Genomic DNA, 23,099 nt, shown 5'->3' with positions numbered 1-23,099 from the left:
TCCCACAATCCAAAGATGTGCCGGTTAGGTGAATTGGCCATCCTAAATTGCCACGAGTGTTCAGAGATGTGTAGGTTAAGTGCATTAGTTAGGGTATTTGTAGAATAATAGGGTAAAGGAATGGGTCTGGGTGGTTATTCTTTGGAGGGTCGGTGTGGATATGTTGGGCCAAATGGCCTGTTTCCACACTGTAGGAATTCTATGATTTGTCAGACATTTGTTTTTGTGACAATTGCTATTATTTCAAATGCGCTGTATTTTATATTGGATCACACTCCTCCCAGTGCCCTGTGGCAGATCTTTTTCCAAAGTGACAGGGCAGGAACCTAACTGGTATCAGGAATTGAAATATTTGGGTTACAAGCTCAGACAGCAGCGGGCCCACCTCTCCTTCCCCTATTCAAAGATGTCCTCTTCCCCAAACTTCGACTTTCGGAGGTGTTCCCCACCAACCTTTCAGTTTTCACTGAGGAGTTATGACAGCACTTCAAACTTGGAATGGGGTCACCGAGGGAAGCACTACCTTCCAAATATTGATTGAAGCTTTAGGGAAATGTAATGCAAAACATTCTTGTTGTTCAAAATTCAGAGTAGCTGTCAAATTTGAAAGAATTTCTTTTTTTATAAATGAAATCTAATATTTTAGAAAAGATGTATATATTTATGTATATATAATTTGCATGTAATTTTCTGAAAGTTTGTCCTGCATGGAAAATAGTTTTCCCATGCAAGCTTAGAAATCCAAAGGTGAAATGCTATAACATTAACATTTGAATTCTTTTTGACTTGATATTTCTGAAATATTTGGCAGTTACAGTTTTGATTCAGTCTCTAAATTTTGTATCTTATTGCAGGATTTGGCAGGAAAGATGTTGTAGAACATCTCTTACAAAATGGTGCAAATGTTCACGCACGGGATGATGGTGGTCTGATTCCACTTCATAACGCCTGTTCGTTTGGGCACGCAGAAGTGGTCAGTTTGCTGCTGTGCCATGGGGCAGATTCAAATGCTCGAGACAACTGGAATTATACTCCCTTACATGAAGCAGCAATCAAAGGAAAGATTGATGTCTGTATTGGTAAGTAGTTTGAAATTTTGGAATTTTTAAAAATATCATTGGCAAGATGTAGGATGTTCATTTACTGCCCATCCCTAATTGCTCAGAGGGTACTTAAGAGTCACTCTGGGTTTGGAATCACATACAGGCCAGAGTAGGTAAGGTTGGCAGATTTGCTTCCTTATAAGATATTAATGACCTAGCTGGGTTTTTACAGCAATCGACAGTGATTGCATGGTACTCTTTATTTCAAATTTCTCCATCTGGCATCGACAGATTTGGACCCATGTCCCTAGAACATTGATCTGGGGTTTTGGAAAGCTAGTCCAATGACGTTGCCACTGTGCCACTGCCTCCCCAAATGATCAAAGCTGAAGAGTGCATAGAGCTAGAAAACGTTCTCAATGCGATGTTTTGAAAGTGGCAGATCTTCACAAAAATGAAGGGGATTTTGATTAACGTGCCAATGATAAATTTGGTAAAGGGAATAGAAACTTAATGAATAGAATAGTTTCAGTTTGAAATATTTAGTCCTGTTTTGAAAATTCAGCAGTAGCTGACCAGAAACTTAAAAAAGGGCTAAATATTCCAAATCAATGTTAGTTATAGATACATAACATGTAAAACATGCACAAACTTGGCATTAATGAAAGTGCTAACATAGAAGACACTCATAACTTTTATTACAAAGGAGAGAAACATTAAAGCTCTTTTTATGCAAGCTCAAATCTCTGGAGAAAGATAGAAGTACTGTTTATTCACTAAAGGAGCGGGAAGAACATGCAACCAGGATGTTTAGATTTTTGCCATTTTTGATATTGTTTCCATCTTTTTGGAGAACACACTAATTTTGCCCTTGAAACTAGAATTAATTATCTTGTAATAAACATTGTTTTAAACATTGAATTATTTGCAAATCTTGATGCAGCTTGACAGCGTCTACTTCCTTTTATTGAAAATGTGACCGTTGCAAGGCAATTGTTCATGTTACATATCATCAGTTTACATTTCAGCTCCGATGCTTGCTTTTATACTTCCAGAAAATATTAACATTAATTTAAGTGCTTTTGCTCCACTGTAGTCAGGGAGTCACTGGCTTGATTTTTCTTCCCATTGAATCATTCAACTCATGATTTGAGGGCAGGTTACTTAATGGTCCTTTGGTAAAGAGCTGGGTTAGGAATTTAGTTGGTCACTGGCTGAACTGATTTCCTATAGTGAGGCAAGCTTTTATTTGAGGTTGTTTTGCTTTTATTGCATTAAACAATTCACGCTGCAGTTCTTAATTGATTTTAGCCCTGTCAGAGTTAATGTTCAGCCTACAGCGTTTTTATAACTTAATTAAGATAGTAATTACCATTATTTCAGCACAGAAGGAGACCATTCAGCCCAGTTGTCTATACCAGTTTCTGAGCATTCTCTAGGGCTATTCTCTACCTTAATCCCTGTAACCTTGCGCATTGTTCCTTTTCCTACAATAGAATTAATCTCTTTTGACTCCATTGATTGGACCTGCCTCTGCCATACTTTCAGACGGTCCATTCTGGATCCCACCTATATGCTGTGTGGGGAAAAAAAAATTCTCATTCTGCTTTTGCTTCTTTTGCCAATTATTTTAAATCCGTGCCCTTTTGACCCTTGTATGAAAGGAAATAGCTTCTCTCTAATTTGTCCAGAACCCTCATGATTTTCAACAGCTCCATCAGGTCTCTTCTCAGTCTTCTCCAACGAAAGGAGTCTTAATTTCTCCAGCCTATCTTCATAACTGAAGTTCCTTATCCCTGAAACAATTCTGGAGTTTTTTTTCTGTACCTTTCTAATACCTTCACTGCCTTCCTGAAGTGTGGCACCCAGAACTGGATGCAATACCTCACTTGAGGCCAAACTAGTGTCTTATATAAGTTAAAATGACTTTGGTTCTTTTGAATTTTATGCTCCTTTTAATAAAGTTAAAGATGCTGTATACTTTCTTAATTTCACTCTAATCTTGTCATGTCATCCACGATCGCATATGGATATAAAAGCCCAGGTTCTTAAAGATTCTTGTGGTAGTGTACTGTTCCTGCCTCTGGATCAGAAGGTCTAGGTTCAAGCCCTATTTGCTCTGAAGGTGTATCCTAACCTGTTCAAGCAAGTTGATTTTAAAAATTAGTTTACACCCAATTCCCTCTGCTCCTGCACCCCTTATTATTGTCATACTGTAAATGGTTGATTTTAACCACTTTGCAATCAACACTTCCTCTAAGCTCTGCATGTGCACAGTCACTTCGAGTGGTCAATATGCCCTTTCTATTTGCAGCATTGCTTTCCAGTTCCAGAAGTTGCTGCCACACACACATCTTGTATGGAAGGAAAAAAGGCTAGCAGGAATGTTGATTGCAATCACTAGGCATCTGATAGGAATTGACATGTTCAGTCTGTTTGACTCACTACTAGTTTTGACCTGAATCACAAGACAGTGGGTTCAGATATAACTTCTGGATTTTCACCTGGTATTTCAAAGCAGTGTTGAGAGAGTGTTAGGTGTTGGTGATGTTCCTTTTGTGTGGTAACAATTTCATATTATTTCAAGAGAAGGGAATTCTGAACAACTGTTCTCCATTACCAGAAAGATTAGTCATTAATTCATTTGTTTGTGGACTCGACAGGACTGGGTTTGCTGCTGTTTTTTCCATGGACGGTACATCACAAAAACTCAACTTATTAAATCACATTTGCCTTTGGCAAAAGCATGGAGTTGTCATGAGCACAACAAAGTCAGCAAAGGGATATAGATCAGTGAAATGAAGGAGTAAAATTTCCACATATGGAGTAAAATGTGGGAAAATATAAGTTTGACTACAGTGGGAAGGACAGAAAAGCAGAAAATTATTTAGCTGGAAAAAAACTGCATAATATGATACAGTAATCTAATTGTCACATTATGTGAATCACATTCAGTTAGCATGTGGGTACAGCAAATAATTAGAAAGATGTATGAAATGTATTGTAGTGATTCTTGAGATAATGAACAAATTAGACAAAGGGAAACCAGTACATGAGATCCGTTTGAATTTCAAGAAGGCCTTTGACAAGGTGCTACACAGGAGGATAACATAAGAGCCCATGGTGTTAGGGGCAAGGTACTGACATGGAGAGATGATTGGCTGACTATTAGAAGGCAGAGATGGGGATAAAGAGGTCTTTATCAGGATGACAGATGGTGACCAGTGGCATTCCACAGGGGTCAGTGTTGGGACCACAAATATTCATGTTCAACATTAATAATCTGGACAGAGTAACTGAGGGCATTAAGTTTGTATATGATATAAACATATCATTTCAAAGGGGCAGATAGTGTTAAGGAAATGGGCAAGCTGCAGATGTATTTGGATAGGCTAAGAGAGTGGCAAAGAAGTGGTGGATGGAATAGTATGTGGGAAAGTGTGATGTTACGCACTTTGGTAGGAAGAATAGAGGCATGCACTGTTTTCAAAACTGTACCAGGCTTTGGGAATCTTAAGCACGAAGGGATTTGGGAGTCTTTGTTCAGGATTTTCTTAAGGTTAGCATGCAGGATTAGTTAGGAAGGTAAATGCAATGTTAGCATTCATTTCAAGATTACTAGCATGCAAGAGCAGAGATGTGCTGAGGCTGTATAAGGCTCTGGTCAGACTACATTTATAATATTGAGTTGTTTGGACATTGTACCCAAGGAAGAATGTGCTCGTGATGGGGGAGGTCCAGAGGAGGTTTATAAGAATGGTCCTGGGAATCAAATCTTGTATGTGGAGCAGTTGAGAACTATGGGTCTGTCTGTAATGGAATTTAGAAGGGTGAGAGGGGAGTTGATTGAAACTTACAGAATACTGTGAGGCTCAGATAGAGTGGATATGGAGAAGGTGTTTCCATTAGTGATTCATAGAGATGTACAACACAGAAACAGACCTTTCAGAAACCTGGCTCAAACCATCCATTCCTGACTTTGCACTTCAGGCTAATGGTTTTTCTATCCATTGTATGGACTGCATCGCGTCCTTTGGTAAGACGAAGGGTTGGAGGGGTTTGCTTTTTAATCAACAACTTGTGGTGCATGGGCATTGCAACCCTGGGCAGCCATTGTTCCCCAAACCTTAAAGTCCTCACCATCAAATGCTGTCCCTTCTATCTACTGCAAGAATTTACTGCTGCTGTAGTAACTGTTGTGTACATCCCACCACAAGCAAAGGTTAAGGAAGCTCTGGATGTGCTGTACTCCACCACTTGCACCCTGGAGACTGAACACCCCAAGGCCCTATTTATTGTGACTGGCGACTTCAGTCAAGGCAACTTAAGGAAGGTGTTGCCCAAGTACCACCAGAACATTACCTGCCCCATGACGGGCCTGAACATTTTAGATGACTGCTACACCACTGTGAAGGGTGCCTACAACTCCATCCCCCGGCCTCATTTCGGGAAGTCCAATCATAATGCTGTGCTGCTTCTCCTGGCTTACAGGCAAAAGCTCAAACAGTAGACCCCCTCACAGACACCGTCCAAGAGGAGGCAAAGGATCAACTCCGGTGCTGTCTAGAATCGGATGATTAGGACATGTTCAAACAGTCCACAGGTACCTTGGACGAGTACGCCATCGCCTTCACAGACTACTTCAACAAGTGTGTGGAGGACTATATATGGAGGATGTCAATCTGGGTGTTCCCCAACAGGAAGCCCTGGATGATTCAGGACGTACAAAACTTGCTAAAAACCAGACATGAGGCCTTCAGATCAGGAGATCCAATCAAATATAAGGAATCCCAAGTATGACCTTTGCAGAGCCATTAAGACAGGACCAATACTGATCTAAACTAGAGATCCAGACAGACCACGCGGTGACTATGGCAAGGGCGGAATGATATCACCGGTTTTAAAATGAGACCGTGTAAGATAGCATCAATGACATATCCCTCCCAGATAGTCTCAACGCCTTCTATGCTCACTTTGAGCAGAATTTCGGCGGAGAGGTTACACCTATTCCGACAAGTCCTGATGAACCTATCTCAACAATCACTGCATCAGAGGTCAGATCAGTTTTCCTTTATGTGAATCCAAGGAAAGTGATGGTACCAAACAGCGTACCAGGCCCTGCACTCAGAGGTTGCGCAGATCAACTGGCAGAGGTCTTCTTGGATATTTTCAACCACTCCTTGCAGCAGGCCACTGTCCCTGCCTGTTTCAAAAGGGCCAACTTCATCCCTGTGCCTCAGGCTCATGCTGCATGTCTCTGACTACCGCCCAGTGGCCCTAACTTCGGTGGTCATGAAGTGCCCATCAACTCCAGCCTCTCCACTACTCCTCTTGACCTACTCCAATTTGCCTGTCAGACCATCAGATCCATGTCAGATGCCATATCACTTACCATTCACTCCTCCCTAGAACATCTTGACACCAAGAACCGCTATATAAGAATCCTACTCATTGACTACAGTTCAATATTTCATCGTCACTAACACAATGCTATAGCCCCACCCCCATGTGTGCATAATCAGCCCCCTATTGTACTCAACTCGCCAAATAACAGACTAATGCCATTTACAAATTCGCTGATGACACCACAGCAGTCAATTGAATCTCAGATGGTGACAAAACAGAGTACAGACGGAAGACTTGGAAAAATGCTGCACTGAGGACAGCATGGCTCTCAATATTAGCAAAACCTAGGGACTCATTGTTGACTTTTGGCAGGATGGTAAATCAGACACGCATTCTTCCCCCCCACCCACCACGAGAGACACAGAAGGTGGAACGAATGGAGAGTCTCAAGCTCCTGGGAGTAGTTATCTACAACAAGCTTTTTTGGGCTATTTATGTGGGCGCGCTGACAAATGATGGAGAATACTTTTGCCAATTTTTATAGCTGTGCCATTGAGAGCATTCTGTCCAGATGTATCACTGCCTGGTATGGCAACTGTACCATTCAAGATCGGAGATGGTTACAGAGAGTGGTAAACTCAGCCCGGAGGCCAACCTCCATCTATAGAATTCCATCTACCAGGTCCGCGGTCAAGGAAAGGCCGACAGCACTCTTAAAGATCCATCCCACCCTGGCAATGCTTTTCTACAACCTCTACCATCTGGGAGAAGGTACAGAAGCTTGAACACACGCATCAGCCAGTTTCATAACAGTTTCTACCCTACTGTTGTTAAAATACTGAATGGGCTCTCAAACTCTTAACATTTGCCTGTTGTTTTTGTTTTTGCAGCTGTTTATCTCTTATTTATTATCTATGCTACTGCCTCTATTGCTCACAAGACAGAGCTTTTTACTGTGCCTCAGTGCATGTGATAATACATTTAATTCAATACTTATACACCTATCCAGATGCCTTTTAAATGTTGTAATTGTACCAGCCTCCACCACTTCCTCTGGCAGCTCATTCCATGCATACACCACCCTCTGTGCGAAAGTGTTGCCCCTTAGTTCTCTTTTATATCTTTTTCCCTTTCACCCTAAACCTATGCCTTCTAGTTCTGGACTCCCCCACCCCAGGGGAAAGAATTTGTCTATTTACCCTATCCATGCCCCTCATGACCTTATAAACTTTTTTATAAGGTCATCCATCAGCCATTGACGCTCGAGGGAAACAGTCCCAGCCTATGCAGCCTCTCACTATTGTTCATTCCTCCAATCCTAGCAACATCCTTGTAAACATTTTCTGAGCACTTACAAGTTTCACAAAATTCTTCTGATAGCAGGGAGACCAGAATTGTGCACACTATTCCAAAAGTGGCCTAACCGATGTCCTGCACAGCCACGTGATCTCCCGGCTCCTATACTCAGTGTTCTGACCAGCAAAGGAAAACATACTAAATATCATCTTCACTATCCTATCTACCTGAGACTCCACTTTCAAGGAATTATGAACCTGCACTCCAAAGTCTCCTTGATCAGCAACACTCCACAGGAACTTACCATTAAGTGTATAAGTCCTGTTCTGATTTGCCTTTCCAAAATGGAGCATCTTGCATTTAGCTAAATTAAACTCCATCTGCCACTCCTCAGTCCTTTAGTCCATTTGGTCAAGATTCTGTTGTACTCTGAGGTAGCCTTCTTTGCTGTCCACTACACCTCCAATTTTGATGTCATCAGCAAACTTACTAACTATACCTCCAATAATCACATCCAAATCATGTGTATAAATGACAAAATGTAGTGGACCCACCACCGATCCTTGTGGCACACCACTGGTCACGGGCCTCCAGTCTGAAAAGCAACCCTCTGTCTTCTACCTTTGAGCCTGCTCTGTATCGAAATGGCTAGCTCTCCCTGTATTCCATGAGAAGGAGAGGCCAGCACCTGAGCAAATAGCTTCAGATTCAAGGTGTGATCCTTTAAAACTGAGATGAGCAGGAATGTCTTCAGCCAAAAGGCGGTGAATCTGTGCAACTCATTGCCATAGAAGGCTGTAGAGGCCAAGTCATTAAGTGTATTTAAGGCAGTGGTAGGTAGATTCTTGATTAGTATGGAGATGAAGGGCAATGGGGAGAAGGCAGAAGAATGAGGTTGGGAAACATATCAGCCGTGATTGAATGGCAGAGCAGACTCTGGGCCAAATGGTTTAATTCTGCTCCTATATCTTATGGTCTTACGGAACCAGTCTTATTTGCATGGGAACATTGGTATCTCATTCTTAGATTTGAAAAGATTACAGAATAATTTACTCAAGTGATTTAGACCTATAGCACAGAAGAATCACCCGTTGACCTGTTGCATCCATGCTGGTCAGATGCTGCTGCTCAACTATTATAATCCAGTCTCTCCAATCTCTCTTCACAATTGAAACTCTCCAACCCAGGCAACAGCCTGGTAAATCTCCTCTGCATCTTCTTCAGTACAATCACATCCCTCATATAATGTGGATTCCAAAACTGCCTACACTACTCTTGCTGTGGCCTAACTAATGTGTTATGTATTTCCAGCATAATCTTCCTGCTCTTAAACTCCATGATGCATTTAAAAAAGGCATGTATATCAAATACCTACTTAGCCACTTTTTATTCACCTGTCCTGCTAAGATAAAGCACTGGTGTACATACACACCACGGTTCCTCTGATCCCTGGTGCCTCTAAGGGTCTATTGTTTATCATATGGACAAGTGCATCATCTCATTAATCTGGATTGAAGATTACCTTTAGTTTCAATCAATGTGATAATTTTAATGTTGATAAAATGTTTCCATTGATGGACAAAATATTTTTTAAAGGGCAAAAAGTTAAGATTAGCAGAGTGAGTTGAAGATGACGTTGCATAAACATTGTTCATGGAGAGGTTTGTTCTGTTCCATTTTGATTTACAAGAAGTATTGTTGAAGCAGAGACTATTAAATTATTGTCATCAAGAGTGACTGCTTTTGAAGAAGAGTAATTAAATTTTTGGGACAAGTGGAATGTAGAATTAGTCTAAGTGGTCTATGATGAAAAGGATGCAATTCTAGTATCTGTTCATGCATTTGGGTCTTTACATTATATGATTGTAAAACTCTTCTTTTGTGCTAGGCCTAGTTTATTAATTACAACTGAAATTTCTGACTCTATCTCTTTGGAGTGGCATGATGGCGCAATGGTTAGCACTGGTACCTCTCAGTGCTGGGGACCTGGGTTCAATTTCAGCATTGGTTGACTGTTTGTGTGGAGTTTCCATCAGGTGCTCTGTTTTCTTCTCACAGTCCAAAGATGTTCAAGTTAGGCAGATTGGCTATGGTAAATTGCCTTTGCCTTTGGTGTTGAGGGATGTGCAGGCTAGGTTGATTACCCATGGTTAATGTAGGATTACAGGGATAGGATGAGATGCTCTTCGGAGGGTCTGTGCAAACTAGCTAGGCCAATGACCTCTTTCTACACTTAAGAGATTCTGAGTCTGAGTTCCCCGTTGAATTGTCTATAGCATTTAGTGATGCAAGTCAATTTAAATTAGTTTCTCAGATTTGTCTCACATTGTGTAGTTTGTTTGAATTCCTATGATATGACCAGCATCTGTCAGTACCTTCGAATATTGATTACTGGTTCTAGATATTAAAGATGTTCAGCACTAAACTCTTCCAAGACGATTCCTTTGACTGAGTATTCCCACTTATTTGGAGGCATGCAGATCTGTATATGTTCTCCTCCTTCTGTCCTATCCTGTCCAATTTGTATGTGTAGGCTGAATTATCTTCTAAGGATACTACAGAATACTAAAGATGCATAAATACTCTGCACGTGTGTGGCCTAAGTGTGACTCCAGACCTTTAACTTCCCTCAGAGCAATCAGGGATGGGCAATAAATGCTGGACTGGTCAGTGACTTCCCACATTCTGTGAATGAATTTAAGAAAAAAGTACATTTGAGTAAAACGTTCAAGCTGCCATCCCACTAACTGTTTTGTATCAGCTGAACATTGGATCCCATGAAGTCACTGCACCATTACAATTTCCTAACCTACAATTATAGCACAAATATGCTACAAGGTTGCTTTTGTCTATACTGTAAGTTATAGAAGAGACAGTACATCTGCTGGATGCAATGGTGTTTGCACGGAGGGATTGTGGAGATCGTTTTTAATAGCAGTGCGCAGTCTCCTGTAATGATCTGGCATTAGTTAAAACCATTTGAAAACAGGATTTATGTTTTTTAAGAAAAACTCTGCTAGTTCCCTAGAGACTAAGCAATGTTAGAATGTCTGAAGGAAACAAGATATTGAATGATTTTGCCATGTTTTTGCTTCAAGGCCCTCAAGGGTTGAATGCAGTCCTTAACAGAAATATATAGAGAAACTCAGCAGGTCTGCGGACATAGAAACCAAGTTAATGTGTTAAGTCTCTATGACTCTTGCCTTAAAAGGAATATTCAGGACTGGGTTCATTTCCCACTTGCTTCAGAAATATGTCCCATCTGAGCAAGCTCATTAGAGAATTTTAAAAAAAATGCATGTTGATTTAAACAATGGAGTAATTTAGGGGAGGCTACAACCTACAGTTATTATAGCTGGACTGTTAATCTAGAGACCCACGTTCAAATTCTGCCATAGCAGCTGGTGGAATTTGAATTCAATTCTTAAAAATCTGCAGTTGGAGTCTAATGAAGACCATGAATCCATTGTTGATTGAACCAGATAGACTTTTGTGACATTAATGTTTTGAGGGAAGGAAACTGCCATCCTTGCCTCGTCTGGCCACATGTGACTCCAGACCTATAGCAATGTGGTTGCCTCTTCCCTTGAGGCAAATCTGCATGAGATTGCCACTCCCTGGAAAATCTGGTCCAACGTATCCTTAAAAAAAAAAGTATGATTCACAAAACTACTTTTCCAAACAGGAAATATTTAGAAAGGTGAATTACATTCTTGGGCTGCTGATGTTATGTGGGAAAAAAACCTATTAGCTGCCTTTTAACTGTACTGGCCCAACAATCCTCTTATAATTCTTAATTTACTAACTGTCAATAGCATCTGGCTATCTGACTGTCCTGACCCACTGCTCCACTGCTGACCCTCCTTTTACGAATGCTTCAGGTTACTGACCCAAGCCTTATTCATGGATTAGTGGTGCTGGAAGAGCACAGCAGTTCAGGCAGCATCCAAGTAGCTTTGAAATCGACGTTTCAGGCATAAGCCCTTATTCATCCTGACTGAGCCTTATAATCACCACACTGATCACCGTGCTACTTGCCTTCCGCTCATCATATCATACCCCTTTCTGCTTGGTGTCTGACCCTTGCAGCATGCTTTTAGGAGCAGCAAAATGTTTGTGCTCAAAAGGAAACTAGAAGGGACCGAGCAAAAAAAGTAAGAGAAGCTGCAAGTTGAAGTGACTGAAATAATCATCGATGGAGGCAAGCAACAGCAGGGTTAACAAGGAGGCAGGAAGCAGGAGGTAGTGGTGGTTGATGGCAAAGTGCTTATTTGTTTTTAAATGGCACATTAATGAACCTAAAGCAAAAATGGTAACATACCACAAGAAAGTTCCCTGAATTATGAATCGCACTAAAACAAAAACAGACTTCAGTTGAGAACCCACATACATCTGTAAAGCTGTTTGGAAATGGAGCTTTTATTCAGTGACAGTGAACAAGTCAGTATCATGAGAATTTTCTCAAGTGGTGATGTTTCCATTATCTATTGTTGTCACTAGTTTGAATGAAGCTGCTAAGTGGGTTGCTGCAATGCTTTCTGCAGATGGTGCATTGCACTGGAATGAATCTTTTAGGTGGCAGATGGGATGTCATTCAAGTCACCTGCTTTGTTCTGGATAGTCTTGAGCTTCTGCTGTCAGAGCGGCACTCATCCAGGCAAATGGAGAATGGTTAGTTAGACTTCTGACTTGTGGCTTGGTACTTAATAGACAGATTTTGGATAGTCTGGAGGTGAATTGCTCACCACTGAATTTCTATCCACTGACCTGCTCATGTAGCCACTATTTGTTTGGCTGATGCAGATCAGTTTCTGGATGTTGATTGTGGGTGATTCAGCACTGGTAATGTTATTAAATGTAAAGGAGATGGGGTTGGTTTTACCTTGTCAGAGATGATAATTACCTGCACTTGTGTGATGTAGTTGTTACTTGGAGAAAGTGAGGATTGCAGATGCTGGAGAATTAGAGTCAAAAAGTATGGCACTGGAAAAAGCACAGGTCAGGCACCATCCAAGGAGCAGAAGAGTTGACGTTTCAGGCATAAGCCCTTCATCAGGAATGTCACTTGCCATTTAACAGCCTAGTCCTGTCTTTCATATCTCCGGTGATGTCAGTGAACACCTGTTCTTGTGACCTCACAGAGGTAAGGTTATTAAAGCAGCTAAGATGAATGGACTTGGGACAGTCTTAGAGTGCTGTCCTGAGAAGTTGATTGGCCTTCAACAATTGCGGTCACCTTTCATTGTGCTAGATATAAATAAGAGAGTTCCAGCCTCTAAACATAGACGCACACGTATATACAGACACACATTCCCTTTGTCCTGTATTTTTCTGAGAACTTTGTGAAGACATAATTTGGTCAAATGCTGCCTTTAACTGATGTAATCTTCAGCCCATTTGTCTGTTTTTGAACCAAGACTGTAATGAGGTCTTGGAGCCAAAACAATATGGCAGAAATCAAACTGTTAGTGTGCAGGCTGTGATAGTTAAAGTTCCGCTTGTAGGAGTGTTGGTGACAAGTTCCATTGTTTTGTCAAAGATCTGTTGGCTTTATCGGGCAGTAATTGTCCAAATTGTATTAGTCTTGCTTTTTTTTCCAACAATTCATACCTGGGTCACTTTCCACTTTATGTAGATGTCAGTATTGTAGCTATAATGGCATGGATTGGGTGGGGGAAAGATTGTTCGTCACCATGGGTATCTGGGACTACAACCAGTAACCAGTAGCTATTGCCTTTGTATGTCCTTGATATCATATGGAGTGAGTAAAAATTATTTATCATGCTTGGTCCTCAGAAATTGGCTAAGATAGATCATTATGCTGTGCTACTTGCTGAAAATGGATTCAAATGCTTCAGCCTTGCCTTTGCACTCAACTGCTCGGATGTTCTATCATTCAAAGTTAGGATGTTTATTTGTTCCATCATTTAATCATAACTGGATTCAGAGCTTTGATCTGATTGTTGGTTGGTTGTGTGAACTCTTGACATTTACCTTGTAATTCTTCAGAGCTGGGAGCAACAATTCGACAGTGACAATTTCAGCACTGAACACATTCCAAGATTTCACTTATTTCTTTAAAGTGAGTTGCAACTCGTGTGGTAAAGTGATTAGGTAAAATAAACTGTTAGGAAATCAGTTGTACTAATATACAAACAATTTATGTCCCACTTGACTCCTTTTAATTTGATTTGTTTTTGCTTGTGTAGACTAAGATAACACTCTCTGGCTTTAAAGTTTGCTGTTTGAAAATAACAAGTCCCTGTTTACACTTCATATCTGCTTTAAGATCATTTTTTTTGAATGTTCAGCAGACTAAGTCCATTTAGGCTACTGTGTTAATGGAGAAAGCAGAAGTTTGCTTCGCCTTACTGTGAGAAAGTGAGGACTGCAGATGCTGGAGATCAGAGCTGAAAATGTGTTGCTGGAAAAGCGCAGCAGGTCAGGCAGCATCCAAGGAGCAGGAGAATCGACGTTTCGGGCATCAGCCCTTCTTCAGGAATGAGGAAAATGTGCCAAGCAGGCTAAGAGAAAGCATAGGGAGGAGGGACTTGGGGGAGGGGCGTTGGAAATGAGACAGGTGGAAGGAGGTCAAGGTGAGGGTGATAGGCTGGAGTGGGGTGGGGGCGGAGAGGTCAGGAAGAAGATTGCAGGAAGAAGGTGCTGAGTTTGAGGGTTGCGACTGAGACAAGGTGGGGTGAGGGGAAGTGAGGAAACTGGAGAAATCTGAGTTCATCCCTTGTGGTTGGAGGGTTCCTTGGCCGAAGATGAGGCGCTCTTCCTCCAGGCGTCATGTTGCCATGGTCTGGCGATGGCAACATGACGCCTGGAGGAACCACCACCAGGGATATATTTCCCTCCCCTCCCCTATCAATGTTCCAAAAAGACCACTCCCTCCGTGACTTCCTCGTCAGGTCCACACCCCCCACCAACCCAACCTCCACTCCCGGCACCTTCCCCTGCAGCCGTAAGAAATGCAAAACTTGCGCCCACACCTCCCCCCTCACTTCCCTCCAAGGCCCCAAGGGATCCTTCCATATTCACCACAAATTCACCTGCACCTCCACACACATCATTTGCTGCACCCAGTGTGGCCTCCTCTATATTGGGGAGACAGGCGGCCTACTTGCGGAATGCTTCAGAAAACACCTCTGGGACGCTCAGGCCAACGAACCCAACCAACCTGTGGCTCAACACTTCCAACTCCCCGTCCCACTCCACCAAGGACATGCAGGTCCTTGGACTCCTCCATCGCCAGACCATAGCAACACCACGGCTGGAGGAAGAGCACCTCATCTTCCACCTAGGAACCTTCCAATCTCAAGGGGTGAACTCCGATTTCTCCAGTTTCCTCATTTTTCTCCTCCTCCCTCCCCCCCCCCTCCCCCCACCTTGTCTCAGTCCCAACCTTCGAACTTAGCACCACCTTCCTACACTGCAATCTTCTTCCTGACCTCTCCGCCCCCACCCCCACCCCTACTCCGGCCTATCACCCTCACCTTAACCTCCTTCCACCAGTCGCATTTCCAACGCCCCTCCCCCAAGTCCCTCCTCCCTACGTTTTCTCTTAGCCTGCTTGGCACACTTTCCTGATTCCTGAAGAAGGGCTCATGCCCGAAACGTCTATTCGCCTTACTGTCCCTAGTGCAGGTCCGTAGAAATGCAATGATATTTTCTACTTATGATTGTTATCTGGTTGTTGTTCAGTACTTTAAAACAATAGATCTTGGCCATTTAAAGTATCACCGGAGACCAAAGTTAATGATACAAATGTTACTGCCAGTCACACTTAATGCTTCTTTCTGATTGCGAGTGGATTGTTAATCTATCCCCAGCTCTTCCACTGCCATTTCATTACCTGGCATAATGCAGAAATGCTGTGATCTAGCTTTTAGCTTCAAAATGTCTTTTGTATTCAGACTAATGTTATTCAGACAGGTTATTTCAACCAACTGATAATTCATAATAGCAGTTTACTCCACAGGATTTAAGTAAAAGCAAAATAACTCTGGATGTTGAAGATCTGAAATAAAAACAGAATCCTGGAGAAGCCTAGCAGGTCTTGCAGCAAGTGTGGAAAGAGAAAAGCAGAGTTAACATTTTGAGTCCCAATATGATAGAAACAGCATTTCTGGAAACAGTTCCCTCCAGAGGTGCTACGCATCTTTGAGTATTTCCACTATTTTGTGTTTTTATTTTAGTATCTGCAGTTTGTTTTTAAGTAATTGAAACTGCTTTTACACTTGGGTTGGATTACAGGAGATTGGTTTTAGTACATTAGTCTGAACAGCAGTCAAGACTTTGACTGGCAGGGAGAGATGGTTAGATTCGGTCTTGTCAGAGATGATCATTGTGCAGAAGGAATTCAGTACTGGTTGCAAAATTTATAACTTCATCTATGACAGCATGATTGTTTTCCAGAGACCTGCAGTCTTTATTGTAGCAAGTTGAATTTTTTTTTTCTTAAAAGGGGGTAGAAATTCCCTGTCAGACTATCCCCAGCTCATGAGCTGCGGATGGCCTCACTGTGGAGCATCCGCGATGCTGAGGAGGTTGTGGATAGCATGTTTGGTGAATTGGTGCCACCGCAGATTAGAGGGAGACAGTGAATGGGTGACCGGAAGGTAGTGCAGGTGTCCCCTGCGGTCATCTCCCTCAAACAGTTATATTGTTTTGGATACTGTTTGGGGGAGATGACTCACCAGGGGAGGGCAGCAGTTGCCAGGATCATGGGAAAAAGTCTCGTAGAGCCATAGTCATAGGGGATTCAATTGTAAGGGGAGTAGATAGGCGTTTCTATGGCTGAAAACGAGACTCCCGAATGGTATGTTGCCTCCCCAGGTGCTTGGGTCAGGGATGTCACTGATCGGCTGCAGAGCATCCTGAAAGGGGAGGGTGAGCAGCCAGTTGTCGTGGTGCATACAGGCATCAATGATAGAAGTAAAAAATGAGATGAGGTCCTGAAAGCAGAATTCAGGGAGCTAGGGGAGAAGTTAGAGGAGGACCTTAAAGATAGTGATCTCAGAATTGCTACCAGTGTCATGTGCTAGCCAAGTTAGAAATGAAAGAATAAGCAGGATGAACACATGGCTTGAGGGATGGTGGAGGAGGGAGGGGTTCAGATTTGTAGGACATTGGGACTGGTTTTGGGGAAGGTGTGACTGTTACAAATTGGATGGTCGACACCTGAACCAGACTGAAACTAAAGTCCATGGAGGAGTTTTTGTGACTGCTGTTGGGGAGGTTTTAAACTAATGTGGCAGGGGACTGGGAACCAGAAGAGAAGACAAGTAGACAGTGAGGTGGCAACTAGAGATTGTAAGGATCATGAAGTTAGCATTACCAGGGGGAAGAGTAGGCAGAGAGCAGGTGAAAGCAAAAGAACTGGCAGCCTGAAGTGCATATACTTTAATGTAAGGAGTATAGTGGGTAAGGCAACTTGGTTGAAGGAAGGGTGTAATTGGCAACTAAATGTTCCAGGATATAGATGCTTCAGACAGGACAGGGAGGAAAGTAAAAGATGGTGGTGGAATAACAAGGCTGCAGTTACATAATTGGGGCTGTACTACAGGCCTCCCAATAGTGAGCATGAGGTAGAAGAAACAATAGGTAAACAGATTATGGAAAGGTGTTGAGGCAACAGGGTGGTGGTGATGGGAGATTTTAATTTTCCCAACATTGACTGGGATACACTTAGTGTCAGAGGTCTGGATGGGCAGAATTTGTAAGGAGCATCTAGGAAAGCTTTATGGAGCAGTATGTCAAGAGTCTGATGAGGGAAGGGCTGTATTGGACCTGTTGGGGAATGAGCCAGGCCAGGTGGTAGAAGTTGCAATGGGGGGTTTCTTTGGGAATAGTGACCCCAATTCTCTAAGTTTTAGAATGCTCGTAGGTAAAGATGAGTGGTTGTAAGGAAAGAGTACTAAACTGGACCAAGGCCAATTATATCAAAATTTGGCAGGAGCTGGGAAATGGGTGGCACGGTGGCTCAGTGGTTAGCACTGCTGCCTCAGCGCCAGCGACCTGGGTTCGATTCCCGCCTTGGGCGACTGTCTGTGGAGTTTGCACGTTCTCCCGGTGTCTGCGTGGGTTTCCTCCCACAATCCAAGAGATGTGCAGGCCAGGTGAATTGACCATGCTGAATTGCCCATAGTATTAGGTGCATTAGTCAGGGGTAAATATTGAGTAGGGGAATGGCTCTGGGTGGGTTACTTTTTGGAGGGTTGATGTGGACTTGTTGGGCCGAAGGGATTATTTCCACACTGTAGAGAATCTAATCTAATCTAATATGGATTGGAGGGCAGCTATTTGAAGGGAAGTCCACACTTGATATGTGGGAGGTTTTCAAAGATAGTGCAGGATAGGCAGGTCCCTTTGGAAACAAGGGATAGAAAAGGCAAGATTCGTGAACTGTGGACGACCAAAGAAATCGTGCGACTAGCCAAGAGGAAAAGGGAAGCGTGCATAAAGTCTAGGCAGCTAAAAACAATGCACCTTGGAAGAATATCAGGAGAGTAGGACCAATCTTAAACGAGGAATCAATTGTGCTAAAAGGGGTCATGAAATAACTTTAGCAAACAGAATTAAAGAGAATCCCAAGGCCTTTTATTCATAAATAAGAAGCAATAGAGTAACTAGAGAAAGGGTTGTTCACTAAAGGATAAGGAAGGTGTGTCGAACCTGAGAAAATGGGTGACATTCTTAATGATTACTTTGCATCAGTGCTCACTGAGGAGAGGGTCATGATGAATGTTGAGATTGGAGATAGAAGTTTGTTTACTTTGGAACATGTTGACATAAGGAGGGAATATGTGTTGGGTATGCTAAAGGATATTAATGTGGACAAATCCCCAGAACTGGATGGGATCTATCCTTGGTTGCTAAGGGAGGCAAGAGAGGAAATAGCTGGGGCCCTGACAGATATCTTTGTAGCATCGTTAAACACAGATGAAGTGCTGGAGGATTGCTAATGTCTCCTGTACAAGGGTTGTAGAGATATTCTAGGTAACTACAGACCAGTGAGCCTGATGTCAGTGGTGGGAAAGTTGCTGGAGAAGGTACTGAGGGAAAAAATCTATTTATATTTGGAAAAGAATGTCCTCATCAGTGATAGGCAATATAGTTTTGTGTGGGGGAGATCGTGCCTTACTAACTTAGAGTTCTTTGAGGAAGTGACCAAGTTGATAGATGAAGGAAGGACTGTTAATGTCATGTGCATGGACTTTAGTAAGGCGTTTGATAAGGTTCCTTATGGTAAACTAATGGAGAAGGTGAAGTCACATGGTGTGCAGGGTGCTGTAGCTAGGTGGATAAAGAACTGGCTGAGCAACAGGAGGCAGTAGTAGTTGAAGTGAGTTTCTCGACATGGAGAAAGGTGACCAGTGGTGTTCCACAGGCATCAGTGCTGGGACCACTGTTGTTTGTGATATACATAAGTGATCTGGAAGAAGGCACTGTTGGTCTGATCAGTGTTTGCAGATGACACGGAGATTGATGGAGTGGCAGAAAGCATAGGGGACTGTCAAAGAATACAGAAGAGTTATAGATAGACTGAAGAGTTGGGTGGAGAAGTGGCAGATCATGTTCAATCTGGGCAAATGTGAAGTGATGCATTTTGGGAAGTCTAATTCTAGAGTGAACTATACCGTAAGCAGAAGAGCCTTAGGAAAAATTGATGAGCAGAGAGATCTGGGAGTTCAGATTAGATTCCCTACAGTGTGGAAACAGGCCTTTCAGCCCAACCAGTCCACCCAGACCCATTTCCCTCTGACTAATGTATCTAACACTATGGGCAATTTAACATGGCCAATTCACCTGACCTGCATATCTTTGGACTGTGGGAGGAAACCGGAGCACCCGGAGGAAACCCACGCAGACACGAGAATGTGCAAACTCCACACAGTCGCCCAAGGCTGGAATTGAACCTGGGACCCTGGCACTGTGAGGCAGCAGTGCTAACCACTGTGCCATCATGCCGCTCCATTGTAGGTCCATTATACCCTGAAGGTGGCTGCACAGATGGATAGAGTGGTCAAGAAGACACTTGGTCTGCTTGCATTTATCGGACGGGGTATTGAGTATAAGAGCTGGCAGATCGTGTTAAAATTGTACAAGATTTTGGTTTGGCCGCATTTAGAATACTGTGTACAGTTTTGGTTGCCACATTACCAAAAGGATGTGGACACTTTGGAGAGGATGCAGAGTAGGTTTACGAGGATGCCTAGTATGGAAGGTGCCAGCTATGAAGAGGTTGAGTAGGTTAGGATCCTTTTAATGAGAAAAAAGGAGTTTAAGGGGGCGTGCCTGATTTGAGGTCTACAAAATCATGAAGGGTATAGACATGGTGGATAGAGATCAGCTTTTTCCAAGGGTGAGGGATTCAATAACGAGAGGTCAGTCGTTCAAGGTGAGAGGTAAAAAGTTTAAGGGGGATACATGTGAAAAGTGCTTTATATCAGATTCCCTACAATGTAGAAACAGGCCCTTCACAGAGGGTGGTAGATGCAAAAGTAGTAGAGGTAGGCATGGTAGATTCATTTTAAGGTGTGTCTGGACAGATGCATGAGTAGGTGGGGAGCAGAGGGGTACAGATCCTTAGGAATTGGGCAATGGGTTTAGAAACTGGATTTGGATCGGTACAGGCTTGAAGGGCCAGTTCCTGGGCTGTAAATTTTTTTTTGTTCTATTATGGTGATTCCGTGATGAGCCCACAAAAAAATCTATGCAGTCTGTTCCACTATAATGTGGTAGTTCTGTTCTCATGCAATCTTATATCATAAGAAAATTGCATAATAGCAGCCCCATTTAAACTAATAGGGCTGGAATCGCATTAAATGAATACACGCTTTAAAAGTTTGCGCTTTAGAAGCAGTGTCCCCAATTCGTCAATTGAATTAACGAAACAGGTATTATAGCAGAATGACCTGTATTGAGAAAGGTTCCACTGTGATTGCTTGGTACAGCTATGAATTTTGGAAAAACCTTCTGTAGGATGTTTTGCCGATTGCTAATGATAGTGTGAGAGCAAAACAAAAACTACAAATTTAGCATTGAGCCATAGTTGTAAGGATGCATTAAAAAGGTAACTATAAAGTTATGCGTGCAATGGTTAGAAGGTAATCCAGTGCTTGAGATTTTTGATATAAATAAAAATTAAGTATTTCTACAGGTTAGCAAGTGGAACTTGACATTTGGAGAGTTCATGCAGTCTATCTGCAAAGTTGACTTAACATATCAGCCGAATGAATTTTAAAAAGTGCTCACCTCTTTGAAAGTGTATCTGATATACATTATTGACTATATTGAATTTGTTTGTTTAGGAAGTCCTTGAAGGCTGACTTTATTTTGTTTTTTGTATCTTGGTGTTTAGCTACAGGCTTCTTTAAATGTCAATTAAGGTAGTGAATTGCACTAGTAGGAATATGTGCAGTATAAAACAAGATGTTCTATTGCTACATAAGCTGTTTGTCAGCTTCCAGTTGAAATGTTGAGTATGAATAATGTAGAGGGTGTTCCCCTTGAAAGATACAAATGATGAAAGCTAGATTTAGTCTTTATTTAGACAAAAGGAAACTTCTACATGATTTCAGAGACAATTTCAAGATTGTAAACGATATTGAGCCTGAGTTAGTACTAATTTTTGTGTCATCAATAACCATAGGTAATGTGCCAAAAAAACTGGAGGTGTGCTAATGGTGCCATTATTTAAGAAAGCTGGTTAAAGAAAAGCCAGGGAACTAGAGACCAGTGAGCTTGAAGTCAGTGGTGGGTAGCTTGGTGGAGGGAATTCTAAAGGACTGGATTTACATGCATTTGAAAAGGCAAGGATTGATTAAGAAGAGTAAATATGGTTTTGTGCATGGGAAATTTTCTCACTAACTTGATTGAGTTTTTTTAAGAAATGACAAAGATTGATTAAGGCAGAGCCTTATGAACTTCAAATTGGTTAGTAAGGTCAGATTACATGATATCCGGGGGGCCAAGCCAATTAGATGCAAAATTTGCTTGAAGTTCGGAGATAGAGGGTTGGTGGGGGGTTGTTTTTCAGACTGGAGGACTGACCAGCCATGTGCTGCAAGGATCAGTGCTGGGTCCACTGCTTTTCATCATTTTTATAAATGATGTGATTATAAGAGGTATGGTTAGTAAGCTTGTAGATGACATCAAAATAGGTGTGTAGTGGAAAGTGAAGAAGGTTTTCTGAGTATAGCAGAACCTTGATCAGAGAGGTCACTGGGCTAAGGAGTGGCAGGTAGAGTTTAATTCAGATAAATGAGGTGTTGCGTTTTGCAAAGTAAATCAGGGCAGAACTTGTACTTAATGGGAGGGCCCTGGGGAGTGTTGCTGAACAAAGGGACCGAAGGGTGCAGGTGCATAGTTTCTTGAAAGTGGAGTCGCAGGATGGTGAAGAAAGCACTCTTTCCTTCATTGTCAGTGCATTTAGTAAAGGAATTAGAAGGTCATGTAGCAATTATACAGGTCATTGGATGGGCAACTTTTAGAATACTGCATTCAGTTCTGGTCTCTCTGCTATAGGAAAGATGGTGTTAAACTTGAAGGGGTTCAGAAAAGATCTGGATGTTGACTGGATTGGAGGGTTTGAGCTGTAGGGAGAGGCTGAATAGACTGGGGCTGTTTTCCCGGAGTGTCAAAGTCTGAGGGGTGACCTTATCAAAGTTTATAAAATCAGAAGGGGCATGGATAGAGTGAATAGTCAAGGTCTTTTCCCCAAGGTAGGGGAGTCTTAAACTAGAAGGCATAGATTTAAGGTGAGAGAAAAAAAGATTTAAAAGGGATCTGAGGGGTAATTTTTATACTTGGGGAGTATTGTGTGTGTGGAACGAATTCCCAGAGGAAATGGTGGAGGCTGTTCCAATTACAGCATTTTAAAAGGTAGCGTCTGGATGGGTACATGAATAGGAAGGGTTTTGAGGAATACAGTATAGGCCAAATGCTGGCAATTGGGACTAGATCAGTTTAGGATATTTGGTCAGCATGGACGAGTTGGACTGAAGGTCTGTTTCCATGCTGTATAATTTTGACTCCATGTCCTGTTGACATCTAGTCATGCATTCACATTATTCCAGCTAGTCAGTTATTTATCTATCTAATTTTTATCGGTGTTGAATGCAATTTTGGATCAGAAATTAACTTTTATAAAGGCATTTATAAAATGGAAGCAAATCATCACCAATTTGTAGGATTTGTAATAATATTTCCAGAATTGAATATAAAATTATGAACATTTTGTATTGATGAAAGCGAACTGCATTCCAAAAACAGCAACCAGTGTGATAATAGGCCTACATTGAGTGAGATTGATTGATTGTCAAATTGATGTTTTTGAACAGAAATTTGTGTTCAGAAGCCTGTTCATTGCATTACTGTAATAATATGGTTTATGCCAGTTAACAT

General features: G+C 42.0%; 1 protein-coding gene across 2 annotated transcripts in view; it reads left to right on the top strand.

Moving 5' to 3' along the window:
- The window catches only part of tnksa (tankyrase, TRF1-interacting ankyrin-related ADP-ribose polymerase a), a 153,933-nt gene that overhangs the window by 26,476 nt on the left and 104,358 nt on the right, over positions 1-23,099 (top strand). For both annotated transcript variants that reach the window (XM_072589220.1, XM_072589213.1), the window contains exon 2: positions 855-1,079. In XM_072589220.1, coding sequence (XP_072445321.1) covers positions 855-1,079 — 225 coding nt within the window. The remainder of the gene's footprint in view (positions 1-854; positions 1,080-23,099) is intronic.

Source organism: Chiloscyllium punctatum, chromosome 2 (assembly GCF_047496795.1).
Source record: "Chiloscyllium punctatum isolate Juve2018m chromosome 2, sChiPun1.3, whole genome shotgun sequence".
Classification (NCBI taxonomy): Eukaryota; Metazoa; Chordata; class Chondrichthyes; order Orectolobiformes; family Hemiscylliidae; genus Chiloscyllium; species Chiloscyllium punctatum.
The sequence above is the reverse complement of the archived record's forward strand: the minus strand, read 5'-3'. Positions and strand labels throughout refer to the sequence as shown.